General features: G+C 35.1%; 2 protein-coding genes across 2 annotated transcripts; one reads left to right on the forward strand and one right to left on the reverse strand.

The window, feature by feature from the left end:
• Window positions 1-53: 53 nt before the first annotated feature.
• LOC100378787 (DNA-directed RNA polymerase II subunit RPB3-like) lies at window positions 54-19,060 on the forward strand. Its single transcript, XM_002741004.3, has 7 exons — window positions 54-218; window positions 12,566-12,684; window positions 13,071-13,123; window positions 14,609-14,737; window positions 16,415-16,466; window positions 17,002-17,208; window positions 17,548-19,060. Exons 1-7 carry the CDS (start codon window positions 133-135, stop codon window positions 17,727-17,729), a joined length of 828 nt encoding a protein of 275 aa, XP_002741050.1. The 5' UTR covers window positions 54-132; the 3' UTR covers window positions 17,730-19,060.
• On the reverse strand, window positions 18,774-25,981 carry LOC144341754 (schlafen-like protein 2). The gene is made up of 5 exons (XM_085500714.1): window positions 25,827-25,981; window positions 23,996-24,241; window positions 21,040-21,133; window positions 19,080-19,241; window positions 18,774-18,944 (listed from the first exon to the last, which is right to left on the reverse strand). Exons 1-5 carry the CDS (start codon window positions 25,979-25,981, stop codon window positions 18,831-18,833), a joined length of 771 nt encoding a protein of 256 aa, XP_085356840.1. The 3' UTR covers window positions 18,774-18,830.

Below are 25,981 nucleotides of genomic sequence, written 5' to 3' on the forward strand. Positions count from 1 at the left end.
TCGGTTTAATATAGAGCGATTGAGGGCGCTATTTTAGACGAGAGCTTGCGAGATTTCAATATTTGGCTTCTCTTCACACATGTGATTATTGGTACCCTGTTGTTGTTCTGACCGTGATATCGGAAACGAGCAATGCCATACGCAAATCAGCCATCAGTTCGTCTTTCAGAGCTTTCTGACGACAACGTCAAGTTTTCAGTCGAAGATACAGACCTCAGGTAACTTAATGAACGACAGAGCAAATGCAATGGACTTGATATTTCGATAATATTATAACAATAATAACTTCATTACACAACTAAATCATCAGAGGATTTAGTAAGGTAAAGAGAATAACAAGACATAACAACTCTAGCACCACCATTAGCTGTCTTCTTAAAAAACAGCTATGAAACAAAACAGCAACAACTATCAGTGTATTAGGTTACAATTAGTGATCATTCTATATTCTGTATTCACCAGTGGTTGCAAATTGTCTTAACAATACAATACAATAACACTTTATTATCACCACAGGGAGCCCAGGAACTATGGTCAACTGTGTGCATTCCCTATGGGGGGGGGGTTATCGGCTGGCGTCTAGTGTAAGAAAGGGATGAAGGCTCCAGCCAGCTCTGTTGGACATCGTTGATCCATCTTGTAAAATACAAGGCTAGATAATGAATCGAAGTGATCTATGCGAGTACTTTATTAACAGATAACACTGAAGAACACAACGCAAGGAATTGTGGTACAACTCATTAATTATACATGACATCATCTCCTCAGCCAATCAGAAATCACATCTAGTATTATATGACGTGTACAAAGTGAACAAATTAAGTTTATCCTAACACCCCCTCTTAAACTTAAATTGGCTCTAAGTTCAAAACATTCAACTTGGCCTTTGATACTGGTTTAGTAAATACATCAGCTATATTATTACTGGTTTCAACATAAATAAGTTCAACATTATCATTTTGAACTTCAGATCTCAAAAAATGATACTTTATGTCTATGTGCTTTGATCGTTTATGACACACTGGGTTTTTAGCTAAAGCAATGGCACTCTGGTTATCAACAAACAAAACCGGCCTTCCGACTGACTGTCCACCCATGTCAGAAAACAACTGTTTCAAGAACTTTATTTCTTGAACAGCACTGGCCAATGCAATATATTCTGCTTCGCAGGTGGATAAGGCAACACACTGCTGTTTACAGCTTTTCCATGAAATGAGTGGCCCGCTTTCACTTAACAAAAACCCATAGCCAGAAATACTTTTTCTGTCATCAGAGCCTGCCCAGTCTGAGTCACAGTATCCAAATAAACTTGGCTCAGAGTCTGAACGACTGTACCTTAGCCCTAAATGCTGTGTTCCCTTTAAGTACCTTAATACATGTTTAGCCATACACAAGTGTTTCTGTAAAGGCTTAGACATAAACTGAGACAATTTGGTAACAATAAATGAAATATCTGGTCTAGTTGCAGTCATCAAATAAATTAAACTGCCAACTATCTCTCGGTAAATTTTATCATTTGATAGTGGAGATGACTGTTCATTTATAGCTTTACAAGCTCCCATATCACATGGAGTGGGTTTTGGCTTGCAATCACTCATGTCAAATCTGTCTAGCATGTTTTCCACATATTTTGTTTGTTTCATTGTTATAGTGTCCTCACGGTAATCAAATTCAATACCCAGAAACCATGACAAAACACCTAAATCCTTCATTTTAAACTTATGACTGAGTGATTGTTTGATGTTCATTAAAACAGTCTCACTATTTGCTGCTATTATAATGTCATCAACCCAAACAATCATTACCACTTTACAATCACCAATACATTTTGTATACACACAATAATCGACTAAAGATTGCTCAAAATCCTCACTCATCAAAAATGTATGCAACATCTGATTCCACATTCTCCCGCTTTGTTTCAAGCCATAGATAGACTTGTTGAGCTTAAGCACCAAATTTTCATTATTTTCACCTGTTACAATAAAACCCTCTGGTTGTTGCATATAAATAACACAATCAAGCGGGGCATGTAAATATGCTGTTTTTACATCCATCTGATGTATAATAAAATTCTTATACAATGCTAACTGCATTAACATTCGCACTGACGTCATACGTGCTGTTGGGGCAAAAGTCTCATGGTAATCAATGTCCTGCCTTTGGGAAAAACCTCTAGCAACATATCTGGCTTTATGTTTCTCAACACCATCTGGGCTCACCTTCAAATTAAAAACCCATTTACCACCAACTACATTTTGGTCTTTAGGTAAGGTAACCAAATCAAATGTATCATTTTCCTCAAGAGCTGACATTTCCTCTTTCATAGCCTTTTGCCACTTGCATTTGTCAGGCGATTCAATAGCTTCCTGATAAGTGTTTGGTACATTACAGACTCTATAACAATAGTCAACACAATTATTTTCATTGTCATCAGTGACTGTGACATAGTCCTTAAGATACTCTGGCCTTCTATACAATCGTTTTGGTCTAACTCTCACTTCCCCTTCACTTTTCGTGGCATTTTGCTCACATTCAAGCTCACCAGCTTGAGGTTCATTTTTATCATTTATAATATCATTTTTCCTGAGGAGAAAATCGTTATCATGAAGTACATCACTAGTGTTTACATCATGTTCAAACTCGTTTACAAATTTTACACATTTGACCCTTCTGATCTTATTAATTTCCTTGAAATACACCAAATAGGCGGGACTTTCCTTGTCATACCCTACAAATATACCCCTGGTACACCGAGGGTCAAGCTTTGTCTTTACCTGAACATAGGCGTAACACACAGATCCAAACATATTCAAGTTACTCAAGTTGGGTCTTTTCCCTGTTAAACATTGAAATGGAGTCTGATTTGTCCGTGGATTATAACATCTATTACGTGTGTAAGCCGAAGCCATAACTGCATAAGTCCAAAACTGTTTAGGTAGTTTGGACTCAAATAAAATGCACCTGCCCATTTCAAACAATGTTCGCCAACTGCGCTCAACAGTGCCATTTTGATGGGGTGAGTATGGAGCTGAAAACTCTTGACTAATTTTATTTTTGATCATTAAGGACCTAAATTTCTCTGAGGTAAATTCAGTACCATTATCACATCTTAACCTCTTAATTACACCATAGGGTGCACTATCAGCCAAAAACCTTTCTGTTGCTGCAACAGTATCGCTCTTACTAACAAGAAAATATACAAAAACAGCACCTGAATAATCATCAGTAAAACAAATAGCATATTTAAAACAATCTCTAGCAATAGGCTCAACTGGCCCCGCTAGGTCACAGTGGACAAACTCCATTGGCTTTGTAGCCCGTTTATCAGCTTCTCTATTGAAGGTTTGAACCATTTTCCCCAAAATACAGGTGTCACAGTTGAAATCTTGTTTATCAGTTATTTTTAACCCATCAACTACACTCTCTAATTTAATAATATCTTTGACATTACAGTGTCCCAAAATTTTGTGCCACTCTTCTAATGTTTTGGAAACAGATGTACAGGAAACTTTGTTTAAAAAATATAATCTACCATCCTTTTCTACATCAAAAATTGTACCATCTCTGGCTTTCATATTGGCACCATTTGGATAAAAATTTACTGATACTCCTTTACTTGTAGCAGCCTGAACAGAAAAAATATCCTGCTTGTAAGATGGTACATATAGAGTATTTTCTAAAATAACATCATGAGCATGACCATTTACATCATATAATACAACACAGGCATTGCCCCTGCCATAAACTACATTATTTGTACGGCTGCCATCAGCCAGCTCTATCACATGGCTTTTCGTGTCAAAATCTCTATCAAAACTCACAAATTTTGCTTTATCATTTACAATGTGTGTAGTTGCCCCACAATCTACCAACAAGCTGTGCTGTTTAGTTACAGAGTTACAAAAATTATCATGACTGAGCGCAAAACAAAATGAGTGTTCATTTTCGTCATTACTGCTTTTGACCGCATCTTTTCGTCTGCACTCTTTTGTCACGTGAGTCGTGGATTTGCAGACGTCGCACCACTTCTTAGGCTTTGCCCAGCAATCTGCTATTTTATGCCCCATCTTGCCACATCGGTAACATTTTGTTCCCGTCTGTGAAGGAAACTGGCGTGCCCGCTCTCTGTTTGAAAACTTTTGGCTTTGCGTGACCTTCATCACACCATCTTGCACGGGTACGTTTTCCCGCTGCTGGCCGCATTTATCGGTCTCCTCGTAGCTCTTTAACGCTACTTTAAAATTTGAAAATGTTTGCTGCTTCTCCCTCTGAGTTATGACGGCAACAAATGTTCTGAATTGCGGGGGGAGTCCCTTCAACATCATGGCGATTAAAAGACTGTCACTGATCACCTCACCTGCAGCCTTGAGTGACGTAGCGGCACTTTCGGCTCTGATTATATAGTCGGTCACATCCTCGCTGTCTTTCATCAACAGTGTCGTCAGCTCATTGTATAAAGCGATAACTCGAGGTTTGCTTTGCCCAACGTAATGTTCGCGTAAAACTTTGAGAGCCTTTCGTCCGTCGTTGTGTGCTTCCCTTATAACTAACGATAAACTCTTATCATCGAGGCACTGCACAAGCTCGGCATACGCATCCTTATTTTTACCCGCTTCTGGTTCTTCGGCGCCATCTTGGGCTGGTGCAATCACTTCATCCAATTTTTGTAGGCGCATATGCCCGAGGAATTTCACCTCCCAAAGTTCATACTTCGATTCATCACCGTCAAACAGCAACCGCGTCCTGGGCCCATAACCTGTTGGACATCGTTGATCCATCTTGTAAAATACAAGGCTAGATAATGAATCGAAGTGATCTATGCGAGTACTTTATTAACAGATAACACTGAAGAACACAACGCAAGGAATTGTGGTACAACTCATTAATTATACATGACATCATCTCCTCAGCCAATCAGAAATCACATCTAGTATTATATGACGTGTACAAAGTGAACAAATTAAGTTTATCCTAACAAGCTCATATTATTTAAACTGGAAAAAACAGACGAACAGCATATGAAAATTTGTGCTTACAACTGGTTTTTAATCCGTGTCGAAAACGTGCACAGAATGGTCGTTTTGTGCACGTTTTTGACACGGCTTATCAGCCACCTCAAGTGCCAAATCCATGAAATAAACAACCAATGTCAATAGAGTAGCCTAGGAGTTAAAAATGGATTAAGTACTGGCAAACCAACTTGTGCATAGGTATGTTTCTAAACGCTTGCTTTTTGGCTGATTTAGTCATCTTTTTTGAACTCAGAAGCCCGCAAAACCTAATATTACATGTGAGAACAAAACAAATCCGTCGAGATTTCACGTTTTCCCGTAAAAGGGATGCTGGCTGTTCTCTCTCTGGACTCCCTCTCCGCGTATACTAGTACTGGTACTACCATGGATTAGTACCTTCCATGGTACTACCAGCTCTAACCATGTCCCCATTTGGTGACGCATGTCAAGCTATAAATGAGCATCAATACTGATTTCGCCCAATATTTCTAACATTTTAACAGCATATTGCTTAATTTCCGACCGTAAAAACGACCATGTTTTTATCCCTTTTTTTTTCTTTCACTCGCTTATTAAAAACACTGACCGCTTGTTCAAACACTGAACACTGGCACATGAGTTGTCGAAATGGTTGTTTTAGTGCTAAAGTTTGAGGATTCAATGAGTATTAACCATTATTTAATTTCGAACGACACTTCCAAACCATCATACTTTGTTTCGTTCGCGAACGTAACTTGAACTATGACCTCTTGTTATGTGAACGTTTCACAACAAGCTGATAGAGCGTAACTGTGTTCCGTTTGAATCGAGGACTGCTATCTCGTTTCAACAATATGATTATCAAGACAATTACGTGATACAGGCAATGCTAACTCCTTAGGGCAGAGAGCTGAGACACCCCGAGACACCAGGAACATATTGATGCCACGGTTATGCATTTAAAAAGCGAGCATGCAGACAGGCGATATTTCTGGGTTCGCGCGCTCGAAAAATTAAGCGGAAATTATTCAACATGCAGTTGCAAAAGCGAGTAAAAATAGTGATCGAAAAGCAGAAGCGAGCAGGAGGTTGGGTGAAATTAGTACTGTACATTCAGGTCCTTTGTTAAAATACGATCGGCCAAGATCTATGGTTGAATAGGTAATAGGACACTGTAGAAAGCAATAGAAGGTAATGGAACATTCTAAAAATTTGTAGTAAGTTCCAGACTCATTATGTATGCCGATGTAATGGTCTATTTATAGACTGTGTGGGTATATATAGGGGAGTTGTTCAGCACTGAGATCAGATCGGAGATCTCGTTGAATTGTATTGGAGTTTAAGTATCTAGTTATTGGAGTAGTGGAGTTTTATCGCGTTATTGTACTTGATATTTGCAGAGTATAATAATACCAGTACCAGTTGAAACCTCATCTGTTGGCTTCGTGTTCATATTTTATCATCGCTACCAGGGAAGTCTTTTTGTTACTGTTGCCATTTTGGTATTTGAACCATCACACCTGTACTATACCAATTACGGTAATATTACGTTGCGTGTGACATGCAGTTTTAAATATTGACACTTTTCGTATTTTTACGAGTAAAAAAATAAATAAATTGTATGCTGCTTAAGCGATGATCGATCGAAACAGACTCGTTTTGCAAGTTTTAACGGCTACGTTCTGCTGAAGATATAAGACTTCACTTTCGGAGTTATTACCGAAGATAATGTACGACAGCAAAAAAACAACAACATTTGGTTATGTGAAATAGAGTAGCATTCATGTAGGTCCAATCAGTATTGTTGTATCGTCTATTTTGTCAACCGAACGGACCTGCTCGTCGATTACCAGTATTATTGCAATTGTCATTTTTTTCCAGAATCAATTGGGTATAAGTACGTTATGTTAGACTGATTTTCATTTGGTTTCACGTGATAGTTAATCCGATTTATCATATAGCATTACAAACAGGAAGTCCTCAGCATGGGTCAGAGTACTAGTATACCCCAGACCACTCGTTTTGATGAATAATCTGGATGTGGCTTGTGGGTAAGAATAGAAAATGAATTTCGGTGAGGTTCTGATTATTTGGATTTTTGAGAACGGATTTTTTACTCCCGTGTGCGAAGCACAAAAAGGGAGTCTTTGCAGTTAGTGTGGGTGTCCGTCTGTTCCACTGATATCTCAAGAACCATACATCAGTTTTTGATGAAACTTGGTGCATAGATGCTCCAAACTAATGCGCAGATTTGATTAGGTTTTGGTAAAAATCCATGCATATTAATTACCTAATTTGCATGATAATTAGCTGATTTTTAGCTGTTTCATGACTGTTGCACTGATATCTAAAGAACCATTCATTGGATTTTGATGAAACTTGGCACACAGATGCTCCAAACTAATGCGCAGATTTGATTAGTTTTGGGTAAAAATCTGTGCAATATTAATTACCTAATTTGCATAATGATTAATCAATATTCGGCTTTTCTACTGATATCTCAAGTACTAATCATCACATTTCAATAAAACTTGGTACATAGATGTCATAGGACACTGCACAAACCTGATAGTTTTTAGGGTAATATCAGTAGATATTAATTCCCTAATTAGCATAATTAATTAATTTTCAGTTTTTGATATTTCAAGTAGTAATTGTCACATTTCAATGAAACTTGGTACATAGATGTCATAGGACACTGCACAGACCTGATAGTTTTTAGGGTAATATGAGTACATATTAATTACCTAATTTGCATAATTAATTAATTTTCAGCTTTTGATATTTCAAGTAGTAATCATCACATTTCAATGACACTTGGTACATAGATGTCATAGGACACTGCACAGACCTGATAGTTTTTAGGGTAATACGAGTACATATTAATTACCTAATTAGCATAATTAATTAATTTTCAGCTTTTGATATTTCAAGTAGTAATCATCACATTTCAATGACACTTGGTACATAGATGTCATAGGACACTGCACAGACCTGATAGTTTTTAGGGTAATATCAGTACATATTAATTACCTAATTTGCATAATTAATTAATTTTCAGCTTTTGATATTTCAAGTACATTTTTGTACTAATCATCACATTTCAATGACACTTGTACATAGATGTCATAGAACACTGCACAGACCTGATAGTTTTTAGGGTAATATGAGTACATCTTAATTATCTAATTTGCATAATTAATTAATTTTCAGCTTTTGATATATCAAGTAGTAATCATCATATTTCAATGAGACTTGTTACATAGATCTTCTAGGATTATGCAGAGACCTAATTAGTTTTAATTGGATATTAATTACCGAATTTGCATAATATTCCACTGATATATAAAGAACCACAAATTGGATTTTAATGAAACTTTTTAAAAGAACTATGCAGAAACCCAATTAGTTTTTGGTAAATATTTATGCTTATTAATCACCTAATTAACATAATTAATTAACACTGATATCTCAATTACTGATCATCACATTTGAATAAAATTTGGTACATAAATGCTCTAGGACAATAGACAGGCCTGATTAATTTTGGGTTAAAATTTGTTCATATTAATTCTCTAATTAGCATAATAATTCATAATTTTTTTGTTCTGTTCTGTTCATATTACCGGTAGTTACCTGATGTATATAATTAGTTTACAGCTTTTCTATCAATATCTCATGTACAAGTAATTTTGAATTAATTTTTAATGTGTCTTCAATACTCTCAGCACACGGGAGTTCTTTCTAAGCTTTCTTTGATTACTATTGAAATGAAATTATCACGTCTAGGGGTGAATTGTTAATAGGTGAAGTGATGTTAAAAACTTCACCTTCTTGCGCACACCGCAACAACAAAGGTTTATTTTTCAACACAGATCTCCAGTCAAGACAATATAGTAGGAAGGACAAGCAACTCCAGCGATTCTATTGTAGCAGGGTAGGCTGGAAAAAAGTTAAGCTGATTTAAACTAACCGTTACCATAAACTAAATGTTTATTTCGATTTCTCGTTAAGGTAGAGATGCATTTTACCTGACAGGTATTTTAATTAGTTAATTAGGCAACCAAGATGACCTCCCTTGTCCACAAAACTATATATTTTTGGAAAGCTTATTGTATGAATTTTAAATTTTTTTTTTATGGACACTGTAGTTTGAAATATGCACAAAAATGTGTATTTTGGGTCAAAAGTGATTTAAAAAAAATTAACCATGCTTCTGTTTCCTGTCAAAATTGGTTTACTATGAAAAAAGTGCCGTCTTGAAAACTGTCTGTTTTAGGTGGCGAGAGTCGTGAACTCTCGTGAAATGCGTAATTTCGTTGACGAGAGTTGCCTACGGTATTTCATGGGTATTCTAAATGGCCGTTGCTGATCACAAGTTCCCGTGTGTAGATGATTTACTCGATGTTTTATTTTCTTCGGATTTTGATGACGGTGGATGATAGTGAAGAAGATCCAAACGCAGTAGACACAGCAATTCATGTCAACAACTCTGTGTGTGTGATTCAGAGCCCGGGCATCAACATCGAAAATAGCGAAGATTTGTGTTTTCTTGATCGTCACGTAGAAGAAACTCTTTAAAACGCTATCAAACCGAAAATAGTGAAAATAAAATAATAAAGACAATCGTTCCTCATTTATACACAAGTATTCAAGTTATTTTGTTGAAATTATTAATAAAAACAGGGTACCGTAAAAACTCGATTAATTCGCGGTAGTAAAAATAATTATTTTTTCAAGTGCACGAATTAATAGCGTAAAAACGGAAATTATTGGTTTTTGGTGCGCGAATTAAAAAGTACTTTTTGATCGATTCAAAAAGGAGCTATTTTCATAAATTTATTAGTGATTTGTTTTGTTTTCCAATAAAGACAATTACAGGACGTTTTTTTAGTGCCTCTGAGACTTGTGGCTAGCGGCATTCATGGCGTATAGTCGGACAGTGAACACGCTCTGCGTCAAGGACCACGCACCATGTTACACTTGAAATGAAACAGTGAAATGGCAAAGGTCACTCTGTACACAAACAAACAATGAACACGAGGCTACAAAGTAGCCGTCTGGCTGCACTGCCTTTTTTATTTTTCTGGGCATCGCCCGGGTGATGTTATGGCAGATATTACGAAGCCCATCTTGTCCGGAAAAATAACCCTGCGTTGATAAAAATGGTCCCAGAAAATGTTTGGAAAAAATAATGTTTCGCGTTGACCAAATATAATCATGCAAAGTATAAATTCAGAGTGTTTTAATACATTGGTGAGAGGTCGCATCACTAAGAAGGAAAAGCAAGCCAAAGTCGGGGTGCATCATGGACATGACATAACACACGCTGCGACGACTGAGTGATCAGCGACATTTGGGACGCAATTGAACTTCAAGTACTTTTTTGCGAAACTTGTTGCGCGGCGATGCTGACATCAAGTGTGTGTTGACACGAAGTTTGACCCCCAAGTCACGCACTGAACTAGCGCGTTACCTTAGCAACCTTTTTTTCTTTCGTGCCCCGCGCGTCAAACTAATAAAATTGTTATTATATCCGAAGGTACTGTAATTACGCAACTTGTATGCAACTCTGTACTGGCTTGAATATATCAACTTGAGCGTCGTTTACTTAGTGCACTGCTTTTCTAATTACGCAAATTTATTTACAATATTGTACCGGCTCTGTACTTCGTTATGTATTGCTTTCATGATAATTATTTTTTTTTTAACTATTGTTAGGGCACTGACCCGAGGTATTGGGTCTGTGAATATTTCAATACCACCAACTTGATAATGCGTTGCATTCATGATAATTACGCAAACATAAACATACCATACATCAAATTAAATTTTACTATAATATAATAAACTCTGGGCTGCGGACTTCGATAGAAGGTACATTACCGCTTAACTCTGTTATTTACCGAATCCGTTATAATGAAAATGTGACACGAGGTCAATCGCCCGACCAATCAAAAATGTCAATTTACGCACCATAGGGCGGTTCACTTAAATGACGTAATAGAATAATGGCGGGCACATGGTCGATGCAACCTTGTGGACCAGCGACGAAAAAGCCCTGTACTAAGCTTTCCATCACGGAAATTTGTAATCGATGTGCTGACCGATGGATATTTATCGACTAAGTAATACTCTTGCCCAACATCTGTAGTGTCGTGGGGGATAGATTTTTTTTCACGTCAAATCTTTACCGAACCTAAACTGCTTGCTAACTGAAAGGCTGTGATGACGGAGATCATCTGCGATTGCGGCGACACCAAGTACTGATAACATACAATTATATGTATATTTTTAATGTCTTCATGCAATATATTCTGAGTTATCCACTTTATTCTGGCCTGCGAATTAATAGGATACAATTTTAAACATGTTTTTGAACGCCGCGAATTAAAAGAATACATTTAAAAATTAGCGTTCGAAAATAAAATGGGTGCGCGAACTAATAGAGACCGCGTATAATGTAGGTAGACGTGCATTCGGGCTGAAAGACTGGACGTGTAGTCAAGATGGCGACAGACGTTGAAACAGAAGACGGAATGAAAGTCTATTAAAAAAATGCGAGAGCGAGAACAAAAAACAAGTATAGTCGGTGAAAATAACAAAATTTGAAGATTCATGCATCATAAAAACAATAATATCGTGTATTTTGTCGAATACGGGGTACAAACTTACACATGCATTCCATTTTAAACAGGAACATATATATTAAAAGTCTTATTTTTTACTAGTGAACCACGTTCACGGGAACATAAGATAACTATTGTGTGTTCGGAAGATGCATATTGCGGAAAGAAAACGACTCGTTTGGGGAAAGATACTTGTAGCTCAAAAAAGTAGTGACATCGCATCGAAGTAAATGTGACGTCATTGTTTTCTTGCTCATCATAATATTCCAGCCCAACTTGCGTTGGGCATACGGCGTTTGACATTGGTGTTACTATACTACTATACTGTCTATGGTTAAACAGGGCCCAAATTGACAGGGAGTGAAACACGGAAGTGGAAGAGCTGTCCATGCATTGACCAATCACACAAGAGCTCACAAACGCCAACGAAATATTTGTTGTTGTACTTAACAAAAGGATTTGGCACTAAAAACAATGGAACGTTTATAGGCTTAACGTTGGATTTAGATCGTGATATAATCCAAATCAATTTTCATATGAGAATGAAAAATAAAATCTATAAAAAATACCAGGTTGAAGATTATTAGTTGCTCATTCAAATTTCGCCAAAGCCTTACCTATATTTTACCTATATCTGCAGAATAAATCAAGAAAACTACACAAATTGACTCAATTTACGAATAATTAACGGTTTGCCCGAACGCACTGCACAGTTGGAGGTGTGGCCTGTTCAGCATTTTGTCAACAGTCTTGTGATTGGTTGTTGACAAAATGCGATGATATCAACACGTGCTAAAAACACAAAGTCTCATGGGTAGACGCTTGTTTGTAAACAATGACACACTATGGCCACCTGACGCATGCGTAGATGACGACACCTCCGCTTTAAAGATGTGATGTTATTGAGGTGTTCACTATACTGATATCGTTTTGTGTTTACAGTGTTGCCAATGCATTGAGACGTGTGTTCATTGCTGAAGTAGCTACTATTGCTATTGATTGGATTCAGATAGAAGCCAATTCCTCTGTACTACACGATGAGTTTATATCACACAGAGTGGGTAAGTTAATTCCTCAACATTTTTGTTTGAATTTCAAAAACAAATTGACGTGCACCTGTAACCCAATATGCATGATCATGATACAAAGTTTGAATAAAATTGACCTGTCCATCTCCAAGAAACATTTCCGGACATGTTTAAATATTGGAATTTAGCAAATTTAGGTCCAAAATGGCCAGCAGTCTGTCGTATTTGATCAAATTGCCATAAAAATTTACATGCATATGTAAATCATACATTATCTTTATGTTAAATTTGAAATGGCTCCAGACAGACAGACAAAACCCTAAATTAATAATAGTCCCTGATTTCTGACTTCATTTGAAATAGGGACTAAAAATGCAATGCAAGTACATTTGTTATCTAACAGCTTTGTTTTATCTCAGGTCTTATTCCACTTACAAGTGATGAAGTTGTTGACAGAATGCAATACTCCAGAGTAAGTATCAGTACCAATATACTGTAAAGTACTTTATTTTCACTTGGAAATAATTTTCGCTGAAGGGATGATTCAGTGAAAATAAAATCCAGCAAATATATGCCTTTTTTTCAATATTTTACATTCAACTTGCCAAAAATCAGTGAAAATAATTTTTTTCAGTCACATCAACCTTCATATGTGTCTGTATGATCGGTCACATCAACCTTCATATGTGTCTATGATCACCATACTACCTTCATGTGTCTATTGATCACCATACTACCTTCATATGTGTCTATATGATCACCATACTACCTTCATATGTGTCTATATGATCACCATACTACCTTCATATGTGTCTATATGATCACCATACTACCTTCATATGTGTCTATATGATCACCATACTACCTTCATATGTGTCTATATGATCACCATACTACCTTCATATGTGTCTATATAATCACCATACTACCTTCATATGTGTCTATATGATCACCATACTACCTTCATATGTGTCTATATGATCACCATACTACCTTCATATGTGTCTATATGATCACCATACTACCTTCATATGTGTCTATATGATCACCATACTACCTTCATATGTGTCTATATGATCACCATACTACCTTCATATGTGTCTATATGATCACCATACTACCTTCATATGTGTCTATATGATCACCATACTACCTTCATATGTGTCTATATGATCACCATACTACCTTCATATGTGTCTATGATCACCATACTACCTTCATATGTGTCTATATGATCACCATACTACCTTCATATGTGTCTATATGATCACCATACTACCTTCATATGTGTATGATCACCATACTACCTTCATATGTGTCTATATGATCACCATACTACCTTCATATGTCTATGATCACCATACTACCTTCATATGTGTCTATATGATCACCATACTACCTTCATGTGTCTATGATCACCATACTACCTTCATATGTGTATGATCACCATACTACCTTCATATGTGTCTATATGATCACCATACTACCTTCATATGTGTATGATCACCATACTACCTTCATATGTGTCTATATGATCACCATACTACCTTCATATGTGTCTATATGATCACCATACTACCTTCTAAATAAAGCCCTATCAGCCATCACTCTTTCCATGTTCCATATATATAGGGTAAATTCTGTCGCCAGCATGGACGCATTCCAGGTTATTGATGTCACATTCAAACACTTTCCTTTGATTACATGCAGAAAGGACGCAGAAGCACTATAGTGCGTGATGGAAATAGAATCTCGTCACTCACGAGTTTGCACAGTGCAAAATGTTTTTTTTGTCATTTTGAACTATAATTACTCAATAAATTATTACTGCAAACAGAAAATTATGCAAAGTATGCAAAGTATGGGTTCTATTCACTGTATTTTTAAGATAGCCTCATATTATTATTCTCAACATACTATGGCATGTACTATGATATTCTCATTTCTTACACTTTAGGATTGTACCTGTGATGAATTCTGTCCTGAATGTTCAGTTGATTTCATGTTAGATGTCAAATGCACAGATGATCAAACAAGGCATGTAACAAGTCGTGATCTAATGACAAGTAATCCAAGAGTGGTTCCGGTAAGTAAAACCACATTATTATGTACCTGGTAATGCCTGGCCTTGTAACACTATGGTGCACCCACACAGCATGGCAATAATTTCCTATATTACGTCCGGCCTCGCACGCCTGGTTTTCAGCAATCAAAACTAAACGTGTCATTCTAAAATACAATGTATGTTTAAGGTTCTGCCATGGTAAAATTGTAATTACACCTCACGAAACGTGTCATTCTAAAATACAATGTATGTTTAAGGTTCTGCCATGGTAAAATTGTAATTACACCTCGCGTCACAAAAGCTGTATCTGTACCATAAATATTATTTCAGACCTTGTCATTCTTACATACATGAATTATTGTTACTCTTATTATCAACTAAATTTAGGTTGAAAACATTAGTTCATTATTTGACTACTACCATAAAAATCCTAATTGAGGCCGCAGCTGTAATTAAAATAAAATTTGTAATGGAGGACTTCAGATTTGTGAAGTCTAAGTGTGGCTTTAATCAAAGACACTAGTGTCTTTGCTTTAATTAGGGCATTCACGATGGGAAAATTTTTCAGAAAACATAATGATATGCTACTGAGATGCACTACATTCGATTGCAACATAAAAGAAACTTTGTTGCAATTCTAAGTGCTCTTTTTCAAACACAGACACACTTGTACACATAATAAATAAATACTGTACAACATACTGCACAATAAATAATATTTACAAATAGATTTTTACACATCAGGAAAGAGTGAAAGGCCTTAATTTGGTTCTAAAATAGGCGTCATGAAATGTCAATAAAAATAAATGTTCACATGATAACCAAAAGATACTCATTTATTTTTTTAATTTTGTGTTTCACAGGTGAATAACTTACTTGTTTTCATTCGTAATGTTGCAATTGTTGATTAGTACTCAGTAGTGACTATAATAACGTACAAAAAATAAATTTGTTGAATTGTTATGAAATGTAATTAAAATTCAACTTAGTTACATCGTAAGCGAATGATTTTGGTCACATGTAAACGCTTGATACAATATCCGCAGAGTTTTTTCATAAACTAGTTGACCTGAAACTGTGTTCTTTGACCTGACTGGTCAAGTCGCTAATTAACCAATCAAAATACTGGATGGTGTCAACCTGTTTGAATTACCTTAGCTCAATTAAATATGTTAATGACCGTTCAGTGACTTCATGGAAGATATTTACCGATGTTGTACCAATGTTTTGATTTGATTGGAAAACAGAATGATTTTTTTTAATCAAGAAATTAGTTGTTTTCAAAAGATAAACTGAGCATTGAAGAAGGATTTAACACTTTTTATGGTGACAACAGCTCATTAACGAAACAAAGTTCACCCATTTATGCTTAGCCAAAACAAACATCATACTCGTCATATACGAATAGGCGTCTACGACTTCGGTAAACCTAAATTGGACTCTAATCTTGGCATCAGGAAAGATTGAAATGTTTGAAAAATTACACCTAAATTAGAGATACATGTATGGTATATTTCTTTTTGAAATGTGTACTGGTAGTTTAGTTTGTATGGCACATGCATATGTGAAAGTTTGGGATGTGTGACGTATATTAAAGCTGCAGCCTCAGTTGTGTTTATTACGATATTACAGTAGAGATATTTCTGTCACTTTGTTCCTGCTAGTCTTATTGACAGCATCATGTGTTGTGAATTCTAGGTGACGTCACGACATAGAGATGATGAAGCTGGAGACTATGGAGATAATGACGGTAATCCAAAAATTCTTTAATCCTGGACAATGCCATGTTTCCTCATTGCTTACCTGAATTTCATCAACACATCATCTCTTGATAGCCTCCATAGATATCCAATATTGAATGGTATATAATGGCGTCGGCATGTGTTGTGTTTTACAACTGATGTGTATTTTTATTTTAATTCAAATAATGCTGAAAAGATAATATTATTGTTATGGCAAATTAATACATATTAAAAATGTACAGGATATGCGCAGGTATCAGTAAACAACATAGATAATTTGATTTATGTTTGGATGGGACCCTTTTGCAAAAAACGATTTTGACTCAATATTTCAGTCTTTCAAACATAGATAATGCCGAAAAAACATAGATAATGGCCCGTAATTTTATTTTGAGAACAAAATATAGTTGTTTTCAATGCTTCATTGCCTGCTGATCCATTTTAGCTATCCATTGATGTTTTCAGCAGGCAACGTGTTATTACTATAACCTGGTGTATACAGACTACAAAGTGTAATACCTTCTTAATATTTTCCCCACTCAGATATACTTATTGTGAAACTAAGAAAAGGCCAGGAACTGAAGTTAAAAGCATATGGCAGGAAAGGTTTTGCAAAGGAACATGCCAAGTGGAATCCTACAGCGGGTGTATCATTTGAGTACGATCCTGACAATACATTTCGTCATACAGTGTATCCGAAGCCAGAGGAATGGCCAAAGAGTGAATACAGTGAATTAGATGATGATCAGTGTAAGTATCTATAAGATAGCAGTGTCTGTACCATCACTGTCTAGCTTCATCTGTGTCAAGTCTTTGTTTGTCTTTTTTTAAAAATCATACAAAGATTTCATATTTTATGAATTATTCCTATTCCTCATATATATTCACACATGATTAATTTGTGTACCTGGGTGATCTGTTCACTGATCATCTTTAATATGTATGAAAGTGCACATGGATGAATTAATAAATACTGGCACTGTTCACAGTACGGTAAACAGCAACATTCACTATTCCAGTAACGAGTTCACATAGAAATCATCTATCTTGTGTTTGCATACCTCTCTCACTTGCATCTTTTGTTCACAGACCAAGCACCGTATGATGCTATGGGGAAACCAAACAAGTTTTATTTGAATGTGGAATCCTGTGGTGCACTAAGACCAGAAAACATTGTTCTCTCTGGTTTGGCTGTTCTCAAGAAAAAGTTGAGTGATCTCCAAACACAGCACAGTCATGAGATGCAAAGTGATGTTCTTACCATTACATAAAACTCCAGTGTGAAAATGTTTGTCCAGGAATGTGAACTATTGTCTAAATTATGCATTAATTAATTGTGCAGATTTTGTGCAGTGTTTATCAACTTTACTCTACCATGAATGATTGGTGTAATCAATGTGACATCTTAAAGGATGCTGCACTGACTTTAAATTCAGAAACCAAGATGGCGTTTGGTGTGTACAGCCAATACTGGTACCAAGACCAATAACCAAAGCAGTGTACATTCACAGATCAATCAGCCTGCAAAGCAATACCAATATAGTATTTGTTCTATTAGTAGTTTATAAATAGAAGAATAATTTATTTGACACAAAATGAAATACATGTCATATAACATCTAAGATCAATTACATAAACAACGAAAGAAAACAAAAAAATGTACAATACACAGAAAGATTAATTACATAAATGACAGAGGTATGTCTATGACAGCAAGTCATATTTTAACAATCCCATATACAATACATATGCTTGCAATAGAGCAAATAAAGTAATGTGGATTTTCAGTTAAATTCATTCAAAAAAAGAATGTCAAGTTGATACATTGTGCACAATGATTTGTCTCAGGGTTTTTTTATTAAAGGAATTTTACAATTCTAAATAAACACTGAACACAAAGTAATATCAATGATAAACAACAGTTAGCAAGGCAGTTGGTGGACTTGGCATTTTCACTTCAGTTTCACTGCACAAGCTTTAGTGTGGTATATCAAATGCATTAATTTTTGACTAGGTTACCTAAAAGTAAAATCTGCTGAATTAAATCTCATGAACATGTAAAATAATAATAGAACTTATTAAAATGTTGTTCAACAATTTTTTTAGATTTTGCACACCATGGAATGCACAATTTGTGAAAAGTGGTGCATCTTCAAACCATTGTACTCTTTGATGGCAATGCATTACTGTGGCATAAATTAGTGTAAGGGACACTATTCACAGCAGATTGTAGAGACATTGTAAATGTTGAATTACTAAATCAAACACAGTTGTTATTTTTGATCTACATTACTGTACATTTTTTTCAATATCATTTTGATGTCTCAGAGAACTTTGCTGGAGGGGTGTGTCTTTCTTTATGTTATTGGTAATCACAAATGTTTGTCCTTGAGTTGAAGTATTTTTTGTTTCAATGCATCGACATGTGGTTGATAGTAATCTCTAACTTGTTGAACACTCAGTTCTTTGATTTCTTGCATTGTGTACTGTGACAAAGGGAAATAAAACACTTGTGTGATTGTCTTTGTATTGGAGAAGTTCTATTAACAATGAATGGAATACAGAAGTGACCCAAATAAATTTTCTATTTGTATATAGTAAATATTTATCTGTGTACTCACTGTAATTAAACTAGCCTGCCTTCTAAAATATGCTTTTCTTTCTTCATTTTCAAATACTGGTGGCAGTTTGAGATGAGATTTTGTGAATTGCCCATTCCTTGTATCACCAGTAAGAGCAGGATGAACTGTTACTTCAATAACATAATCACTCATTACAAGACCCTGCAATCAACAACATATCAATACATGTATAGACACCTGACATGAATAACATAATCACTCATTACAAGACCCTGCAATCAACAACATATCAATACATGCATAGACACCTGACATGAATAACATAATCACTCATTACAAGACCCTGCAATCAACAACAAATCAATACATGTATAGACACCTGACATGAATAACATAATCACTCATTACAAGACCCTGCAATCAACAACAAATCAATACATGCATAGACACCTGACATGAATAACATAATCACTCATTACAAGACCCTGCAATCAACAACAAATCAATACATGTATAGACACCTGACATGAATAACATAATCACTCATTACAAGACCCTGCAATCAACAACAAATCAATACATGTATAGACACCTGACATGAATAACATAATCACTCATTACAAGACCCTGCAATCGACAACATATCAATACATGTATAGACACCTGACATGAATAACATAATCACTCATTACAAGACCCTGCAATCAACAACAAATCAATACATGTATAGACACCTGACATGAATAACATAATCACTCATTACAAGACCCTGCAATCAACAACAAATCAATACATGTATAGACACCTGACATGAATAACATAATCACTCATTACAAGACCCTGCAATCGACAACATATCAATACATGTATAGACACCTGACATGAATAACATAATCACTCATTACAAGACCCTGCAATCAACAACAAATCAATACATGTATAGACACCTGACATGAATAACATAATCACTCATTACAAGACCCTGCAATCAACAACAAATCAATACATGTATAGACACCTGACATGAATAACATAATCACTCATTACAAGACCCTGCAATCAACAACAAATCAATACATGTATAGACACCTGACATGAATAACATAATCACTCATTACAAGACCCTGCAATCAACAACATATCAATACATGTATAGACACCTGACATGAATAACATAATCACTCATTACAAGACCCTGCAATCAACAACAAATCAATACATGTATAGACACCTGACATGAATAACATAATCACTCATTACAAGACCCTGCAATCAACAACATATCAATACATGTATAGACACCTGACATGAATAACATAATCACTCATTACAAGACCCTGCAATCAACAACAAATCAATACATGTATAGACACCTGACATGAATAACATAATCACTCATTACAAGACCCTGCAATCAACAACATATCAATACATGTATAGACACCTGACATGAATAACATAATCACTCATTACAAGACCCTGCAATCAACAACAAATCAATACATGTATAGACACCTGACATGAATAACATAATCACTCATTACAAGACCCTGCAATCAACAACATATCAATACATGTATAGACACCTGACATGAATAACATAATCACTCATTACAAGACCCTGCAATCAACAACAAATCAATACATGTATAGACATCTGACATGAATAACATAATCACTCATTACAAGACCCTGCAATCAACAACAAATCAATACATGTATAGACACCTGACATGAATAACATAATCACTCATTACAAGACCCTGCAATCAACAACAAATCAATACATGTATAGACACCTGACATGAATAACATAATCACTCATTACAAGACCCTGTAATCAACAACAAATCAATACATGTATAGACACCTGACATGAATAACATAATCACTCATTACAAGACCCTGCAATCAACAACATATCAATACATGTATAGACACCTGACATGAAAATGTATATACAGACACTGGACGTGAATATATGTAGTGTTATACCTACCAAGTTAAATTGTGCTATGGCATCCTTATCACACCAGCAGTAGGCACTCGTCCTAAATATGTGAGGTTTTAGTCGTCTTCTGTCCTGATGATCACTTTAAAGAAAAAACATGCATGACATACTGGTAATCCTAAACACAGTCATGATAGAGACCACATATAAAATACATTGTGTGATATCGGTAAAGCATGCTGCCTCAGGCTGAACAATGTTTTTACCAACCAGTTCATCCTGTACCAGAATAAACAATTGTAAAAGACAGTCTTCATGATTGATTTAATTGTCTTGACATTTAGAAATTGTATGAAGTCACTGAGATTAAGCTCAGACTATGAGCCAGTAATAAGACCCATCCCGAATCGTGGAGACCCATATTTCTGTTATATTGATTGGTGTAATTTCAATTCATCAAAACAAGCAGAAATGAGTTCAGTGATAAATATCGTAACAGGAAATACGTTTCTTGCAAAATCTGTAATGGAGGGGGGTCTCAAAGTCTATTAAGAAGAAAGATTCAAGTCGATCACCAAGTTAGATTTAACATGATTCATTTATCACTGAACTGGTAGCAAGACATTGGTTGTTGTGGACGGTTTTCACTATACATCATTACAAACTGCATTTTTAAATGTGTCATAAATGTGGCATGGTAGGAAGCATGTCTACTTGCAGTAGTGAGGAGATTGCAGAGATCATGAGTTTGAATTCATTTACCTTACCCTATTATAGACCATGTCTAGTTGTAGACTGGCCTAGCTGTGGTGATTTTTGCGAAAGGTGGAGTGAACGCGAAACCACCACCGTTCTTGCCTGTCATTCTGCTAATTAACATACAAACTAGTTTGAAAACACACTAGTTCTTGCTTTCAAAACATACAGTCTGGGTGATTTCGCGGTTGCAGGGATTTCGCTATTTTTGACTCCCATGTGCGAAGCACAAAAAGGGAGTCTTTGCAGTTAGTTAGAGTGTGTGTGTGTGTGTGTGTGTGCGTGCATGCGTGCGTGCGTGCGTGCGTGTGTGTGTGTGTGTGTGTGTGTGTGTCCGTTCCACTGATATCTCAAGAACCATACATCAGTTTTTGATGAAACTTGGTGCATAGATGCTCTGGGCCGATGCGCAGATTTGATCAGGTTTTGGTAAAAATCCATGCATATTAATTACCTAATTTGCATGATAATTAGCTAATTTTTAGCTGTTCCAATGATATCTAAAGAACCACTCATTGGATTTTGATGAAACTTGGCACACAGATGCTCCAAACTAATGCGCAAATTTGATTAGTTTTGGGTAAAAATCTGTGCAATATTAATTACCTAATTTGCATAATGATTCATCAATTTTCGGCTTTTCCACTGATATTTCAAGTAGTAATCATCACATTTCAATAAAACTTGGTACATAGATGTCATAGGACACTGCATAAACCTGATAGTTTTTAGGGTAATATCAGTATATATTAATTAGCTAATTTGCATAATTAATTAATTTTCAGCTTTTGATATTTCAAGTAGTAATGATCATCACATTTCAATGACACTTGGTACATGGATGTCATAGGACACTGCACAGACCTGATAGTTTTTAGGGTAATATGAGTACATATTAATTACCTAATTAGCATAATTAATTAATTTTCAGCTTTTGATTTTTCAAGTAGTAATCATCCCATTCAATGACACTTGGTACATAGATGTCATAGGACACTGCACAGACCTGATAGTTTTTAGGGTAATATGAGTACATATTAATTATATAATTTGCATAATTAATTTATTTTCAGCTTTTGATATTTCAAGTAGTAATCATCACATTTCAATGACACTTGGTACATAGATGTCGTAGGACACTGCACAGACCTGATAGTTTTTAGGGTAATACGAATACATATTAATTACCTAATTAGCATAATTAATTAATTTTCAGCTTCTGATATTTCAAGTAGTAATCATCTCATTTCAATGAAATTTGGTACATAGATGTCATAGGACACTGCACAGACCTGATAGTTTTTAGGGTAATATCAGTATATATTAATTAGCTAATTTGCATAATTAATTAAATTTCAGCTTTTGATATATCAAGTAGTAATCATCTTAGTTCAATGAGACTTGCTACATAGATCTTCTAGGATTATGCAGACACCTGATTAGTTTTAATTGGATATTAATTACCTAATTTGCATAATGCTCCACTGATATATAAAGAACCACAAATTGAATTTTAATGAAACTTTTAAAGAGAACTATGCAGAAACCCAATTAGTTTTTGGTAAATATTTATGCTTATTAATCACCTAATTAACATAATTATTTTGTTTAACTTTTTACATTACCCTATTAAGACCATGTCTAGTTGTAGACTTCTATCAAATCCATTTACATTACCCTATTATAGACCATGTCTAGTTGTAGACTTCTATCAAATCCATTTACATTACCCTATTATAGACCATATCTAGTTGTAGACTTCTATCAAATCCATTTACATTACCCTATTATAGACCATGTCTAGTTGTAGACTTCTATCAAATCCATTTACATTACCCTATTATAGACCATGTCTAGTTGTAGACTTCTATCAAATCCATTTACATTACCCTATTATAGACCATGTCCAGTTGTAGACTTCTATCAAATCCATTTACATTACTCTATTATAGACCATGTCCAGTTGTAGGCTTCTATCAAATCCATTTACATTACCCTATTATAGACCATGTCTAGTTGTAGACTTCTATCAAATCCATTTATATTACCCTATTATAGACCATGTCTAGTTGTAGACTTCTATCAAATCCATTTATATTACCCTATTATAGACCATGTCTAGTTGTAGACTTCTATCAAATCCATTTGTATTACCCTATTATAGACCATGTCTAGTTGTAGACGTCCATTTACATTACTCTTGTGAAAGATATAACACAGTGGATGGTGTTGTATAAATCAAACATACCTACAATATGCATTATCACATTCTGTTTTGAAATCTTTACTGCTGGAGTTCACTATTGGCAAAAACTGTACCTGCCACAAGTGTTCTGGTACAGGTGGGTTAAATCTGCTCAAGACGTCTTCTATTCCAAGCAACACATGGTCTTTCTGGTAGAGGCTGAGACGAATACCCTTGACAGAACCATTGTCAACAATACCCAAAAAAATTGTACCACCTTGGCGTGTATTAAGAAAAGCACAGATAGTTCTGCAAAGAAGAAATACATAATTTTTTATTAATCTTACATTTGTTTAGTTATACATGTAGTTATCTAATGATGTATGTTTAATCTTTTGGATAAATTTTGACCAAATGGACATAATTTCTTTTTGATCAAAATTTTTAAAAATTTATGACAAAATTATGAAATTATGTGGGTTAAAAATTTGTGAATGGATCAGGTGACAAACTCTAAGTGCTCTGTGATGACTGGGATGTGAACTATTTGATGGTCTGAATATGCACTCTAAGATTATTCACCAACCTTTATTGGGGTCTTGGGACTATTATGTGAGGTATTTGATGGTATGAATTTGTACGAATTACAGGAACATTGAGAAATAGTAAGACACTTGAAAATAAAACTAATATAGCCACCAGTTAGCCATTTTGAATCAAATCGTGAAGCACGTCTAAGCAGTATGGATGCCAACTACAATAACATTGTACATGTATAACAACTGATAGAAATGTTCATTTTTTAAAGATGCAATAAAATATTACTATAATTACTACATGTATATGAATTAGCATGAAAGCTAGGTGTTGGTATTTACAAATATTTATAAGTGCATTTAGAATTAAAGTTCAGGTTTTTGACATTCAAATCTTGCATCCAAAATAATAAAATTGCCATTCACTAAAAAGCTGTATCCACACTTGTTCTAAAATGTACTTAATTGTATGTTTCATCATTATTGCATATTTATAGCAACAAAAACAAATTAGTCAAAAGTGTTATTTTCATTCCTTGCAAGGAAGGAGAAATGTATGAATTGACACTTGTGGTTATATATTTTGTTGTTGTTACCGATTTCACATTTAAACACTTTACGTTGAATGCAGAAGTGCGATAACATGTGATGAAAATAGAATCCCATCACTCATGCAAACGTTCACACAGCACAAAACCTTTTTCATCATCATTTTAGACTATAATCTTTTAATAAATTACTGTAAAATGACTAATTTTCACTGGGTTTAAATTTCACTGATTTACCATTTCAGGCATATTCAGGGGTTTTAAATTCACGGTTTTATCATTTAGATAAGGTGTTCTATACTCAATTTTACATATTCACTAGGTTTTAATTTAGAGCATTTTCCAATCAGCGAAATAAGCAAAATTAAAACCCTGTGAAAAATTAATCCTTTTACAGTATCACTCTTGGCAGGCAACAAGCAGCCTCTCAGCTGAGATAACTCTGCTATTAGCAATGTACATTTCATTTAAAGAACTAAAATCAAATATGAGTGAGGTCCACCTGTGGTACCTATATATATATATATATACATATATATACATATATATATATATATATAGTATCAAAGCAATCTGACTTAAGGTTTTCATCAAGAAGTCAAAAAATATCACTTTTTACCAAAAATGTGGATGAAGGACTACAATGCATAGACATTTACTCATAAAGCTCTGCTCGACAAAGTCAACAGCAGAGCTACCAAATAAGTTATCATGAGAATACCGCAAAATATGCAATTTGGCAGTACTGTGTCACTGTACCTCTATCAAACGTATCATGCATTCACTTGATAACTCATATTATTACTGTACCTAGATATAGATTGCCGTGATCGTCTCTCTCGGTCACCACGGTTTATGCTGCTCCATTCCGGTAAGTCCTCAATGCAGAGTGTTCTATGACCTTTGAACTCATGCGTGACATCCTCCTCAAAGGGAACAACAGAATGACGAACATAATATTTCAT

Source organism: Saccoglossus kowalevskii, chromosome 6 (genome assembly GCF_978046115.1).
Source record: "Saccoglossus kowalevskii chromosome 6, keSacKowa6.1, whole genome shotgun sequence".
Classification (NCBI taxonomy): Eukaryota; Metazoa; Hemichordata; class Enteropneusta; family Harrimaniidae; genus Saccoglossus; species Saccoglossus kowalevskii.

Excerpts from the sequence above, each read along its gene's own strand:
- LOC144341754 (XM_085500714.1), bottom strand. The coding sequence starts at position 25,981 with ATGAAATATTATGTTCGTCATTCTGTTGTTCCCTTTGAGGAGGATGTC. Across the intron at positions 21,134-23,995 it reads TGTGATAATGCATATTGTAG|TGATCATCAGGACAGAAGAC; the intron begins GTATGTTTGATT and ends TTTTCTTTAAAG. Across the intron at positions 19,242-21,039 it reads CCATAGCACAATTTAACTTG|GGTCTTGTAATGAGTGATTA; the intron begins GTAGGTATAACA and ends TGTTGATTGCAG.
- LOC100378787 (XM_002741004.3), top strand. The coding sequence starts at position 133 with ATGCCATACGCAAATCAGCCATCAGTTCGTCTTTCAGAGCTTTCTGAC. Across the intron at positions 14,738-16,414 it reads GTAATCCAAGAGTGGTTCCG|GTGACGTCACGACATAGAGA; the intron begins GTAAGTAAAACC and ends TGTGAATTCTAG. Across the intron at positions 16,467-17,001 it reads AGACTATGGAGATAATGACG|ATATACTTATTGTGAAACTA; the intron begins GTAATCCAAAAA and ends TTCCCCACTCAG.